At 46.9% G+C, this 14,239-nt stretch overlaps 1 protein-coding gene across 4 annotated transcripts in view; it reads right to left on the bottom strand.

Moving 5' to 3' along the window:
• Window positions 1–1,234: 1,234 nt before the first annotated feature.
• The window catches only part of sec24c (SEC24 homolog C, COPII coat complex component), a 35,098-nt gene continuing 22,093 nt past the window's right edge, over window positions 1,235–14,239 (bottom strand). For 3 of the 4 annotated variants that reach the window (XM_064321008.1, XM_064321009.1, XM_064321010.1), the window contains 10 exons: window positions 13,454–13,570; window positions 12,264–12,434; window positions 11,647–11,743; window positions 11,100–11,245; window positions 10,378–10,516; window positions 9,560–9,678; window positions 8,891–9,070; window positions 7,915–8,106; window positions 7,680–7,769; window positions 1,235–4,126 (listed from right to left, as the gene is read on the bottom strand). In XM_064321008.1, the coding sequence (XP_064177078.1) occupies window positions 3,986–4,126; window positions 7,680–7,769; window positions 7,915–8,106; window positions 8,891–9,070; window positions 9,560–9,678; window positions 10,378–10,516; window positions 11,100–11,245; window positions 11,647–11,743; window positions 12,264–12,434; window positions 13,454–13,570 (1,392 nt within the window). In that variant the 3' untranslated portion in view covers window positions 1,235–3,985. The remainder of the gene's footprint in view (window positions 4,127–7,679; window positions 7,770–7,914; window positions 8,107–8,890; window positions 9,071–9,559; window positions 9,679–10,377; window positions 10,517–11,099; window positions 11,246–11,646; window positions 11,744–12,263; window positions 12,435–13,453; window positions 13,571–14,239) is intronic. The other variant, XM_064321011.1, reaches the window with a different exon arrangement.

Raw genomic sequence — 14,239 nt, 5'->3', positions numbered from 1 at the left:
AGAAATTTTAACCTACTCTTCAATTGGATAAAATTGATTTGACAGACTGTAATATGAGCTGTAAGATTATAAACAACTGCAACATTTACTGAGGCAGAAAAAAACTCTTTAATGCACAAGAATGAAAATTGCAACAATGAAGACAAGGACAGCAGTTTTCAATACAAAAGTAGGGATTCTGGTTTATTATAACAGGGCTATAGCAATTTGCACAGAAAACAACGGAAGCCAAAAACCAACCCATCAAGAAGTGTAAATACTTGTGTTGTCACCACAGGAGGTGATGGAATGAGGATGAGACACAACATAACAAATCCATTTACACCAAATGGCCATTTAAAAATGCAGAAAAACCCCTTGAAATTAAAACACAAATTTCATTCCAAGCATGATTGCATGGTAATTCGGAATGTGTGGCTCTGCAGCTTGTCAAGTATACGAATCACACAAAGGAATGGGGATGGGGGAAGGGGAGTTTGAGTGAAAGGGGGTTAGGCCCAAATCCCTCTGTTCCTGTACAGAAATTCACTGGGATTTGAAGCTGAATATCACAGCGGGTAAAAAAAAAAAACCTGAGGGGCGTGGCGCGAAGCAGCCAATCGCTGCGTACGACATTTTTCACCTTTTTGGGCATCTCCTCCATTACTCCGTTCCCATAACGACTACACCCCTGCAGCCGTTCATAATTCCCCCTGCTGCCATCTTTATGATCCATTAGATACCACTTCAATTAATTTTACAAGGAGACGGACAGGGAAACCAAAGAGAAAAAAAGAAAGGCAACCAGGTAATGGAGCGGAAGAGCAGCTGTTATGAGCATACAAATGCTAAATTTCACACGTGTGCTAATGGCACTGAATAAAGTAATACTGTCATATTCAAATTGACTTCAAAAAGCAAAGGGAAAAATAGCATCTGCAACAGAGAGCACGCAGCATGTTTAAAGTGCCATCATCCAGCAGAGCCATGTCCCTCCTCGATTAGAAAGTATCGTTAGTTTGCAGAAAAGGCCAAAAGCATTCAACTAGTAAAAATCAGGTTGTTTATACGACTGCTTCATTCTAACTGATTGCAGGATTAACGTTATTCAAACCACATCACAACTCTCTAAATCTATAGCCAGCCAGGACATATTAAATTAAATATAAAATCACAAGGGGCACAGTACTATACCTCACAAAAAAAAAGAAAAAAAGAAATATATATATATATATATATATACACACACACACACACACACACACAAAAAGAAGGGCTCGTTCACTAACCAAAGCCAGGGGTAATCGGCACAACTGGGATAGAATCACATATCCACAAAAGAATATGTCTTAATTCAGTGGGGCGGGGCAGACCAGCACTACCCGCCTCCCCAAAGCACCCTTACAAAACCCCCTGTAGCGATGATCCCTCCAGCTTCTCATCGACTGCGCTGCTGCTGCTGCTGCTGCTGCTGCTGCTGCTGCAGGGTATTCCCAGGCCAGACCACCCCCACCTCACCCCCACAAGCGATGCGTAGGCCTGTATCTATTGTGCTCAAACAGCCAGATCGAACAGGAAACTTCAGGATGCACAGAACACGGCTTCCCAGCTAGTTTCTTATCGCTCATTTGCACATCAGTAACATCAGTGCAACCCATTTGAAAGAATAGCATTAGTCTTGAACAAATTTATCCTAGCAAAATATCATTAATGATAAAAGTCTGTGTAAAAAATAACAGCGGAACAAACAAATCTGAGTAAAGAAAATCTATTTCATAAACCGCAGGTACATTTTATTAACACATTTAACGATGCCACGCTTGTTTAACACGGCTTTTAACCGAATACTGTAGTAACAGTACTGTACAGCGAGACAATAGTGTTGCTAAAAAAATGATACATTAAAAAAAATTATACATTTTTTGGGGATGACTACTTCGAGCAAACCAGAGAGATGCTTCACCTGAATACCAGCTAAGTATGCATGAGCCGTACTGCAGCACAGTCCGTCCACTCAACCGAAACGTTAAGAAGAACGAGCGAGATTGAAAGTTATGCTACTATATTGGCAATCAACTTTAAATGTCCGGGCAAATATGCCACTGTGGCTGACATTCACAAATGTAAATGAGCCGTTTCGGTCCTGCCATTTTGTGATTCAACAGCAATCACATCGCAAGGTTATTACAATTCAAAAGTAAAACACCTTTCATTATCCCGTTTAGTAGTCTGAAAATGTCCAAATGGACTGTGCAGTCTGTGAAAACTTAGAAATGATGGTTCACTTTTTGGAGTTTCCCCATTCCAGTTTTGGTGTATGTTATTGTTTGGCCCAGACAGTTTTGTGTGTGTGAAGGAGTGTGAGTTTTCTGACAACCTGGGACTTAATGGCATAATGGCTGGTGTAGGGACTTTTGTGAGTTTTGTGGTTCAAAGAAAGGAAATACACTTCAATAACTCCAAAGCATTTTGTGCTGCGACATCATGCCCCCCTGAAGTTATTTTATAATTACCTGGTAATCTTTCAAAGAACTATGTTTGATCTTATTTTAGGGCGGAACTATTTCCTGAGGCGTATGAATCCAGAGGCTGCCGTTCTCAAATAAACAAGTACCAGCACAATAATACACTGTGAATACATAGAAATGACTGTGTTCATACATACAGCATCCGGAGACACAATGCCTCAGCACAAGCTGCTTAGGAATTAGATTAAGAGCATTTTATTTGCTTTAAACAGGGGTGAAAGCCCCTATGCCAGCTATAATTAAGCCAGCAGATCTTCAGAAACCTGTGTATCTAAAATCTCCTTCACTGCACACAAAAACCTCTCGGAAACATACACTAAACTTGAACAGCATAAAAAACTCCACAAAGTGAACTATCCCTTTATGATACGATTGTGCTGAAACTCTTTATCCTAAAGCATACTACTGTAAGTGCTTCATTCATGCATGCAGTGTATTTACACATTGTTTGAATAGCAACACTTCCACACGGTTTTAATCACTGAATGAGGGTTATTCCGATATCCTTTATGCTTACGAGCATGTTGCACTGCAACAAAAAAAAGAAAATACAGAGGATTCTAAGATAGACAGACAGAGTAAGTGAAGCTGAATAGACAAAGGGAGAGAGAGAAGGGATGGAGGGTGAGAACACGGCAGAAGTATAAAAATGGAATAAATCACTTTTTTGGTTTATCACTTTTAATATTTGTTAGGTCTAAAGTCATTTTTCACCATTTGTACAAAAATTCAAGCACTTCCAATCAAGGATACCAGTGTCTTAGACATGGGGTTGGATAGAGGGAAGGGAGGTTCAATCATTCATAAATTTACTCATTCATTCATTCACTCGTTCATCCGTTTGTTCATTCGTTCATTCATCCAGTGCTAGTGTTTTTGAAAGAACACTGGTTACAATAAGTATCGGAATTCAGTCTCGTCCAACACGTGCTGCTTATATACTTGCCCAACCTTAACCACCTTTCCCCGTGCTCCCTTCTCCACCAATGACCCTTGACCTGCTCCTTTTGTAGTCAGGAACAGAACGGGGATACTCTCAACCTGGATTTGTGAACAGTGGACTACAGCACCACCACAGAGTGCGACGTTCACGCGTACACTTTCAAGCACACGCGAACGCACGCACGCAGTGCATACACACTTACACGGCTACATACAGCAGGCGTTTGGATTGTTTGAGACTGATGCCTGGCTTCACAGAGTGGAGAGAAAAAAAAAAACCCCCCCAAAAGAAACTGGATAAGGATCCTGGCAGGATAAAGATATCTGTCCATTCAGGAGAGCTCCATCTTTCTGTCCTTCAGAGGGATTGGAAATGAGAAGCAGAGAAGGGAGGGGAAAGAGGTCATTCAGGGGACTGGAAGAGGTCATTCACATTGAGTCCCAAGGACAGGCCAGTCTGTGGTTGGTTGTGGGCTGGGGGTGAGGGGAAGTGAGCTGGGGTTTTGGCGGGGTGGCGGGGGGGCGGGGGTCGTATCCTAGCTCAGCAGCTGCCGGATCTCCTTGTGCATGTGACACAGGAAGTCCACGTAGGACGCCCCGCCGTTGCTGCTCTTGTCCTCCACCAGGAACTGCTTGAAGACCGCCTCCATCCTGTCCTCCTGTTTCACCACCATCAGCTGCAGAGAGACACACGGGGTTACACATATGCACACGCACAGGAGCACGCACACACACACACACTCTCTCACACACGCATACACACACGGGCACACACAACAGCAACAATGCTCTCACACTTTGCCAATGCTCCTATTGACATCATTAACAACTCAGTCACAAACCTTACACAGAAAAAACCTGCTAATGGCCCAGTATATCTCAGTCTGTCATAGCCTGAGGGACATCAATTAGATTAACAGACTTTACAACCAATGAAATATATCAATAGACACTGGTGGACAATCTAACATGTCAATAATCATCATTACTATGAATTATAACGTATTATAATTATATTATAAATATACCACATTTATATATGGTCCATGGTTTCATTGTACTTCTTAATGCTTATATTTACAAAAAGACAAGTCAGCGTTGACTTGAGAGGCGAGAAATGATGTCGTCAGAGCCGTCGTGCGGGAGCCTGGTCGTCACGGAACGGCTGACGCAGACGGAGGGCGCTCGTCACAGGCGGGGGGGAGGGGAGCGCGTCACAGGCGAGGGGGGGGGGGTTTGGGGCGTCACGGGACGCATCAGCCGCCGGCGTCCCGCTGTCGTCAGGCAGCCGGATTGCATCAGCGGCTCGGCGAATGAATCACCGGGAGCAGACTCCGCTGCGCGTCGGGGACGCCGGGGCCACTCAGCGGCCAGCCTCTCTCTCCATCCCTCACCCCGTAAAACGCACTCAAAACCCGGGGCTGTTTCACAACGCTCCCCCCTGTCTTAAATAAACCCCATCATCTCCAGAACTACATGCAGTACAGACACGGTTCCAAGCTTGAAATAAAGAGAACATCTGTACCAAAATGACCAAATCCCCCTGATCCTAACAAGAGCCTCACTCAGTAAAAATACAGGATGTATTTATTCTGAAAAACAACAAAGAAATCCAAAAATAGTTTTATGCTTTCTTAATTCTGTAGTGATTACTACTGATACTGGATAAAACCAGATTTTTTCCCAGTCATACCATACAGCACTTACAGCACCAGGAACAAATTTGGAGTTGATTGAATGAAGCAGTAAAATTTGACGCGTTTTAGCAAAAGTGGCCCCAAAACCCCTCCAAATGGCACCAGACCTCTCCAAATTGGAACATCGCACATTGGATCCTAAAACTGCACAGTCGGCACAGTCAACACTCCAACTGTCACAATGTCACTGCCTAGTCAGCTTTCTATGAGCTACGGTTTCAGTTTACCACATCGCTTTCCTGTAATTTGCTTATCTTGGCAATATGGACCATGATAGGTTAGACATATTTGTGACATCACAAATTTTGCTCATACGTGCATGTTTACAACTCTGACCTCCGGGAAGTATGTGGATAAAAAAAGACACTGATGACAAAAATCTATCTGTATCGTCAAAGTCATGCTTCCAAGAGATAACCATTAAAAAAGTTTTGGATTGGAGGGGGTCTTTTTAGGAAGAATTTCTCACCGTTGATTATGATCTTCAGTCACGTTGCATGTAACAAAACAGATTCCCTTCAATTGTGACCCAAGAAATCTCACTAGAAATATAAACTATTCGTTGCGTGGACAAGCTTAATTTTCAACCCTGGTTAGTAGATAAACATTATAATTGGTTGCATGTACCATAATACATTTTCTGGTATAAAATTGCTTGTCAACAACAATTTTCTCACGGAAAATGTCCACTCGCACCAGTGCTCCTGAATTATGTTTTATACTCGCATTTTCAAATTTCTAGGAGCGTGTGCAAGCAAAACAAGTGCTGGCACAGAGAACAAAGAGTAGGCTATCCACGACTCCAAACAATCTGTGGCTATGGGAATAACGCTGTCTATTTTTGTGATGTAAAGGGGAAAAAAAAGAAAACAGCTAGAGAACAACTATTGGTTTAAAGGCAGGTTTTTTGCTTCCCATTTCAGCCAAAAAACAACTACAATGCTGGGCAGGTAACGCATTTGTTTTCCGCACAAATAAATACAATTGCTTATTTAATGTGGCATGTAATGTGCAGTTACTGAATGTGACATTCTGAAAACATATCCACTTTGACAGAGAAAATTCAGTGGCCACACTGGCTACCAGTGCTGCAGTTCTAGTTGTCACATCCCAGTTTTGACGGCCCTTGATCCTTGTTTTGGATTATAAAATATGATAATAATCAACTTGGGGTGTCAGTGTCTGCCCTCCTTTGGGAGGGGGGACTGTCTTGTTATTTGTTTTGTTATCTCTAGTAGTTCTACCAATCCAGACAGCGTTTCTGCATTAAAGTGTCTAAGCATTACAGTGGTATATGGGTCATAGCGCTGCTCCCTGAATCCATAAAAACAATAGCTTAAGACAATGTTATTGTTAGACGCTGGCTTCTAATTTCATGGTCATTGGGCTTCAAAGTGCCCCTCCAGATGTATTTTTAAAGCTTAAAAAATATTATACATTGAATAATAATTTGTTTAATATGGTTTTTCCACCAATGATATTCAATAAACTACTGAAAATGGCTTTGTAACATCTCTACATTACCCTCATTGAGAATGCCAGAATTTATGAATATGCAAATCAGTAACACTCGCTGCTGTTGTCCTGGGATATATAGTAGGCATGGCATCTGGAATCAAAATCTATTTCTTTTCGAAACCCATTGACTTCTGCATGAGGTTCTGGAAGCAGTCATCTGCAAAATGTGCCCTACAATCACAGATACCCTCGATGCTGTCAGGTACATCCACGCGATTTTTATAAACAAATTCCACCCACTTTTGTTTCAGAATGGGCTCCTTTGGTAAAGAGTGGAGCAAAGTTCCTACCTCAGGATTGCACCCCGAAACAGTATAATCTGTCATGTTCAACACACCGACAGTCACATCAATTTCACTAACTAGCCATCTTTCTGTCACACCTGTTTACATCTCAGATGGCAGGGAAGTACAGAGAAGCTCTCCATCTACAGTGTAAGGATGTGAAGGCATTCCAGTGATATATTCTACATAAAAATCAATCTGTTTAGTGAAAGTCATGCTTCTAAGAGTTAACCATTAAAAAAACATGTTTTTGAGTGGAAGGGGTCTTTAAGGGTATAACTCTTTAAGATAGAAGATCACAAATACAGCATGTGATTAGAATATTCTTTTACTGAACATTCTAATACTGATGTACCAATCACAACTGGTAGGTACTGCAGTTCTAGAACAATGCCTTAGAATTCCAGAAAAAAAAAATTTCAAAACCTACTCTTCAAAGGGTTAAATTGCAGGCTCTTTCCATGCAGATGGGCAGCTGAGTAGTATAATGTGTAGAGAACTGTGCTTGTGACTCAGAAGCTGCAGGTTCGACTCCCAGGTGGGACACTGCAAGTTGTACTTATGAGCAGAGTACTTGACCTGATTTGCTTCAGTACACATCCTAGAGTACAAATGGACTGCACACTTAAACTGTAAGCTCTGTAAGTCGCTCTGGATAAAGGGGGCAGCTGAATGTATTCCAGATACGGGCGATGGGGGACTTTTACAGAGAGGGCAGGAAGGATTCATACCTTCATGTATCGCGACCGCTGCTCTCGAAAAGACTCGATGACGTCTCGCAACCTCTTCGAGAAAGGATTATCTAAAATCGGCAACGACGTCTGAGGGGAGGGGAGAGAAAGAGACGTACATTAAATTGAGTATTATTATATCGTACGTACAATCCAGTAAACATTTCCAGAAAACGCGCTATGAATCTGGATTGGGCAGCCCTGGCCCCCCTCTGCACGGGACGACGGGCCTCACCATCGAGGGGTCGATCTGGCCGAAGGCGGGCGCGCCGAAGATGCCCTGGAGCAGCTCCGGGGGCGCGGCGGCCCCCACCCACAGGAAGAGGTGCAGGCCGTTCTCCAGCAGGTAGACCCCGCCCTTCGAGAGACGCTCCTCCGAGGCCCGGATCGCCACCGGCAACGCCTCGCTCTCGACGTCCAGCTTTTGCTGCGGGGGGGGTGGGGGGGAGACAGAGAAATAGGAAAGGCAGAGAGGGAGAGTGGAGATGAAAAGATGTGAAGAAGAGATGGGGAAAGCAGGGAGAGGTGACAGAAGGAGAGAAAGGGATGAAGAGAAGTAGAAATACAGAGAAAGAGAGAGAAGGGGGGGCAGAGAAAAGGGGAAGGCAGAGAGGGAGGGTGGAGAGGGAAAGACGTGAATAAGAGATGGGGAAAGCAGGGAGAGGCGACAGGAGGAGAGAGAGGGATGAAGAGAAGGAGAAAAAGCGAGAGAAGGGGGAGAGGTACAGAGAAAATGGAAATGCAGAAAGGGAGGGTTGAGAAGAAAAGATGTGGGAAAGCGGGGAGAGGCGACAGAAGGAGACAGAGGGATGAAGGGAAGGAAAAACGAAAAGGAGAGAGAGAACACATGAAAAGAAAGGCAGACGGATGGGCAGGGGTAAACGGAGTGTCATCAGGACACAAGGCCCCGCGCGTAGCATTAAAGGCTAAATCCACAAAGTAATTAATCACCCGGCCCTGCAGTCATTTAGCCGCAGACAATGAGTGGGAATTTGTGAGGGAATTGTGCTACCGGCACTGACACACAACCGCAGGGACTGCACGTACTGTACTCCGCCGGGGCAATGGAGCCCTGCGCAGCTGCATTACGCCGCATTAAAAATGTAGCGCTTCCCACAGCAGCGCTGAGTTCAGCAGAGCCGTAATGGAGGACGTCGGTCCTGCAGTTTACACACACACACACACTAGTGGGGAGAGGGGCGGGCCCTCACCAGGGGCAGGAGGCGGGGGTAGAAGAGGGCGTGGCTCTCGGCCACGTCCACGCAGCCGACCAGCTGGCGCAGGAAGGCGCGGTCGTCCAGGGAGGCCTCGGCCCGGGGCTGCAGCACGTCCGTCTTCAGGACGCAGTTCAGGTAGACCGGGAGCAGCTTCATGCACTCGGGGAGGATCAGCTGCAGGGGCGGGGCCCGGGGTGGGGGGGTGGGGGTGGGGGAGAGGCAGAGTGTTAACACAGCTGGAGGGGCGTGGCCCGGGGTGGGGGAGAGGCAGAGTGTTAACACAGCTGGAGGGGCGTGGCCCGGGGTGACCGTGAACACTGTCCCATTATAGTTTGTGGAACGTACCCACTGAAAGCAAGTCAACGCTGGCGGTTCTGGACAATACAAATCCTGCATTTAAAATGAATTAATTCCCCACCACCACTCCTTTAATATATGTAACAGTTTTTTTTGAAAAAACGTATCATGCCAAATGCAGCAAATGCTGAAACCCGACAAATTTCCCCACTCCTTGTCATCACTCTTTCATACAGGGTGTGGGGGGTGTCTACAAAATGGTACATTACACGCATGTGCTCTGTCTGTCAAAACTGCTGACCAGTGGTGAAGAGAGACTCCCCCGCCAAACTTCTGTGAAATGGTACAGTCCCGTGTGCTCCGTACCTGTCCTGCGGAGGAGGGGCTGGCGCAGTTCTTGCGGTAGCAGGCCAGGATCTGGGCGCACTGGTTGATCAGGCTGTCCCTCACCGCTGAAATGGGGCTGCTCAGCACGCTGCGATAGGCTGCGGAAACAAGGGGGAGGGGCATGAGGACAGGGACACGTACAAATGTGAAATTCACGGGCATTATAGTAGCATACATCAGCTACATTCAGGTGTCACCACGTGACGCGTCACAACCCCGCCCACAACCCGCCAGTGGGCGTCAACCTGCAGTTTGAGAAGCGCTTGGCTTATTATGGGGGAGAGCAGCCTGTTTATCTGCACAGTCAGAACTGTTATTTCTCTCTCAGTGGCTTTTCTGGTGATGAATGTTTGTTTAAAAAAAAAGACAATCAATATATGAAACATTTTGAAGTTTAAAATGGGAAACAGCCCTCCCCCCCCCCCTTTTATTTTTCCTAGACAGCAGAAAATAAAAACTATCAATCTTAGCGGCTTTGCGCATTACGGTCTGGCTGATAATTTGATTTATTGATGCATCTCTCGCGCCTAGCGTCCCGTCGCGGACGTTTCAATGCATTTTTAAACGTACCCGTTTCCCCTGTACAGTGACAGATCTCTACGGCGACCCCTCTCGGCGTGGACCGCGACCGTGACGCTAACGCTCGCGTTGATGTTTAATACCCTTCCGGTTACCCACGTGCAGGTTTAAATGTGCCGAGTCAGCACGCTGCCCATAACAGCCAGAGTAAGACTGGAAAAATGAAATACAAACAGGAAGTGTGTCATCTCAGGTCAGCCCCGTGGTGCGGTTCTCACCGGACTTGGCCAGGAAGTTGATGATGGCGTCGGTCTCGCAGTTGCGGTACAGGTCGGCCAGCTGGGAGCAGCAGTTGACGGACAGGTTGTGCACGCGCAGACGCCTCCGCCCGCTGCAGCTGGTGTACAGCACGGCGCACTGGGGGGAGAGGGATCGGTGGTCACGCCCACGGACACGCCCCGCTTTTATTCACACACCACGGGGTTAACTACTGAATGATAATCAACATGTGAACTTGTAATGAAGTATACACTTATAAAGGTGAGGGCCATTTACAGTCTGTATGGGCCACTTACAGTCAATGTGGACCATTTACAGCCAGTTTGGGCCAATCAGAGCCAATGTGGCCCAATTAGAGCCAATGCGGGCCAGGTAGAGCCAATGTGGGCCAATGTAAGCCAATGTGGGAAAGTCAGAGCCAGTGTGGGCCAGGTAGATCCAATGTGGGCCAGTTAGAGCCAATGCGGGCCAGTCATAGCCAATGTGGGCCAGTTAGAGCCAATGTGGGCCAGGTAGAGCCAATGTGGGCCAGGTAGAGCCAATGTGGGCCAATGTGAGCCAATGTGAGCTAGTTATAGCTAATAAGAGCCAATGTGAGCCAATGTGGGCCAGTAACAGCCAGCGTGGGCCAGTAACAGCCAGTGCGGGCCAGTTGGAGCCAGTTTTCTCTCAGCAGGTACGTGATGTAAAACCCCACAGAGACAGGCCTGGGAGAGCTCACCTGCATGAGAGCGCCTGTCTCCTCGCTCAGCTTGTCGTCGTGTTTGAACTCGACCGTCACCGTCTTGTCACAGTCCAGACCCGCCAGCTCCACGTCCGTGGTGTTACTCATGTAGAAGGAGCCAAAGAAGTCTGTTGCCCGGATACCTGGAGGGGGAGGAGAGTCATAGAGGAGAGAACGGATAGAGGGAAGGGAGGATGACAGTAGTAGTAAGAGAAGAAAGTAGGGAGATGAGCAAGAGATGATAAGGCGGTAGAAGAGAAGACAGATGAGAAGTGGAGGGTAGAAAAGGCAGTAGGAATAGAAAAGAGGAAGTGTGAGGAAGACGGGAAGAGAGGGAGTAAAATAAAGGACAAACTGTCAATCACAGGCTTGGAAAACAGAGTGGAAGTGTGGTGACACTGGTTTGTAAAAAGGAAGGCTGAAGAGCTAAGTGTTTTGCTCAAGGCTGAAAAAGTGAATTGAAACGTGGGGGATGTGGTCACTACGCGGTCAGCGCTGGGTGTGCGGTCGGACCGGTTTGAAAGGCGGCGCGGTCGTGGCTCACCAGTGCTGGTCCGCACCCTCAGCACCGCGTCGAAGACCATGTTCTTCTTCACGTCCCGCCGGAGGTCGTTCAGGAACCGCTCGCTGTCCGTCTGCGCCTGATGGAAGCACACACACACGCACACACGCACACACGCACACACGCACACACGCACACTTGCGTTTTAGTTCCAACATCTTAATCTGGATACACTGCTCTCTTCCATTTTGGGGCCCAAAATATGATCACCCTGGGTCCAGATTACCCACCCACACAACCCTACTGTTAAAGGAGCATGTCAAGCAAAATTCACTGTTTTATGGTATATTTTATATGGGCACACACCCTCAATTCAGTCAGTTCCCAGAAATCTCTATTCTGTGCTCTATTCACAATTTCCTTATAGCACAGAATGGGCAGGGAATTCTTGTTTTTGGAATAAGTTTCAGGGCTGACCATAGCATGCAGCTTTACAAACATTGATCTCCAGGTCCAAGAATCAATTGGAGGCGACAGCCGATCCCAATGGGACAGGGAGGGCCTCTGAACAGCGGACGGATCAATGGAACACAATAACATTGACTGAGCTGAGGGACCCCTTTAAAGACCGTGCCCTTTGACCCCCGTCCCCCCCTCACCTGGAAGTGCGTGTATTTGTAGACGGAGCCGCCGGTGGAGGCGGGGACCGCGCCGAGCGTGGCCACGTCGGCGTACTGGATGGGGAAGAGGAAGAGGTCCACGCAGCAGCCCTGCGCCACGCACTCTTTGGCCAGGTTGCCGTAGAAACCCACCTGGGGCTGGAACAGGGACTGAGGAAATGAAAACACACCCCAAGATTTTTTAATGGGATCGAGCTTGAGGAATATGCAACTGAACAATGGGACTTCAAACAGTGTGAAGACACACACACACACACACACACTGACACACAGGCACAGACTTGCACATGCACAGCAGACACGAAACAGAGACACCACAAATACCCCACACACACACACACACACACCACTGCACAGGCACGACTTGCCTGCACAGACAGACACACAGAAGCAGAGACCACAATCGCACCTACGCACACAACACACACACACACACACACACACTGACACACAGGCACAGACTTGCACATGCACAGACAGACACACAGAAAGACAGAGACACACACAAATACGCACACACACACACACACACACTGACACACAGGCACAGACTTGCACATGCACAGACAGACACACAGAAAGACAGAGACACACACAAATACGCACACACACACACACTGACACACAGGCACAGACTTGCACATGCACAGACAGACACACAGAAAGACAGAGACACACACAAATACGCACACACACACACACTGACACACAGGCACAGACTTGCACATGCACAGACAGACACACAGAAAGACAGAGACACACACAAATACGCACACACACACACACACACACACACTGACACACAGGCACAGACTTGCACATGCACAGACAGACACACAGAAAGACAGAGACACACACACATATGTAAACACACACACACACACACACTGATACACAGGCACAGACTTGCACATGCACAGACAAACACACAGAAAGACAGAGACACACACACATATGGAAACACACACACAGGCACACGCACACGCACACACACACACACTGATACACAGGCACAGACTTGCACATGCACAGACACACAGAAAGACAGAGACACACACACATACGCACACACACACACGCGCACACACACACACACGCAGAGACACGCACACACACACACAGGCACACACACACACACTCCCGAGGTCGGGTCAGTGGGCGTGGTCTACCTTCTCTTTGTCCGTGCCCACCAGCTTCTTGTCGTCGCGGTTCTTGAGTTTCCCAGGAGCCTCGGCGATGGGCAGGGAGGAGTGGAAGATGAAGAGCTTGCCCGCGCAGTCTGCAGCCTGGCGACAGAGGAGACAAGCCTCACAGTTACCGACAGCCAATCACAGGCCTCACAGGTTACTGACAGCCAATCACAGGCCAGCTTCAACACCAAACCACACCCCTTACTGGAATATACGACCTACAAAGCAAACGTGCTGAAATCCTTGATTTCAAGGAAACCCCTAATTCAGCATTACTGGCTGAACCGCAGTGTGCTTTAAATGCCAGGCTTAAACGCCTAGACCACAGAGCTGCATTACAACTGGAACAGCTCACCAAAATCTGTGACAAGGATTATTAGCTGTTCCAAATGTAATGCTGTTCTGTGGACTATGGGTTCAAACCAGTTTGTTAAACTCCAGATAACCACACTGCAATTGGCTCAGTGTGTTTTATGGACCCCTACACTGAATCGAGGGACGCACTAATTCGGCGTTACTGTGCTTCACTGATCCCTGTGCTGTTCACACATCTCCTCTCCCTCTGGCTGATTGGATGCCTGTAGCCTGCATGCAGCAGCTACACGCACACGTCTGCACTCTCCAACACTAATGCAGGGCATTTATAAACCTTGACTTATTATTTATCGTGAATGTTTTAATGATTTTTATTGATTCCATTGATTTTACTGTTGTGAGTTTTATTGCGTTTTAGTGTTTTTTTATTGCTTGATTTTTATTTATTTA

Source organism: Anguilla rostrata, chromosome 2, assembly GCF_018555375.3.
Source record: "Anguilla rostrata isolate EN2019 chromosome 2, ASM1855537v3, whole genome shotgun sequence".
In the NCBI taxonomy this organism is placed as follows: Eukaryota; Metazoa; Chordata; class Actinopteri; order Anguilliformes; family Anguillidae; genus Anguilla; species Anguilla rostrata.
Note: the sequence above shows the minus strand (reverse complement) of the source record. Positions and strands in the feature narration are given on the sequence as shown.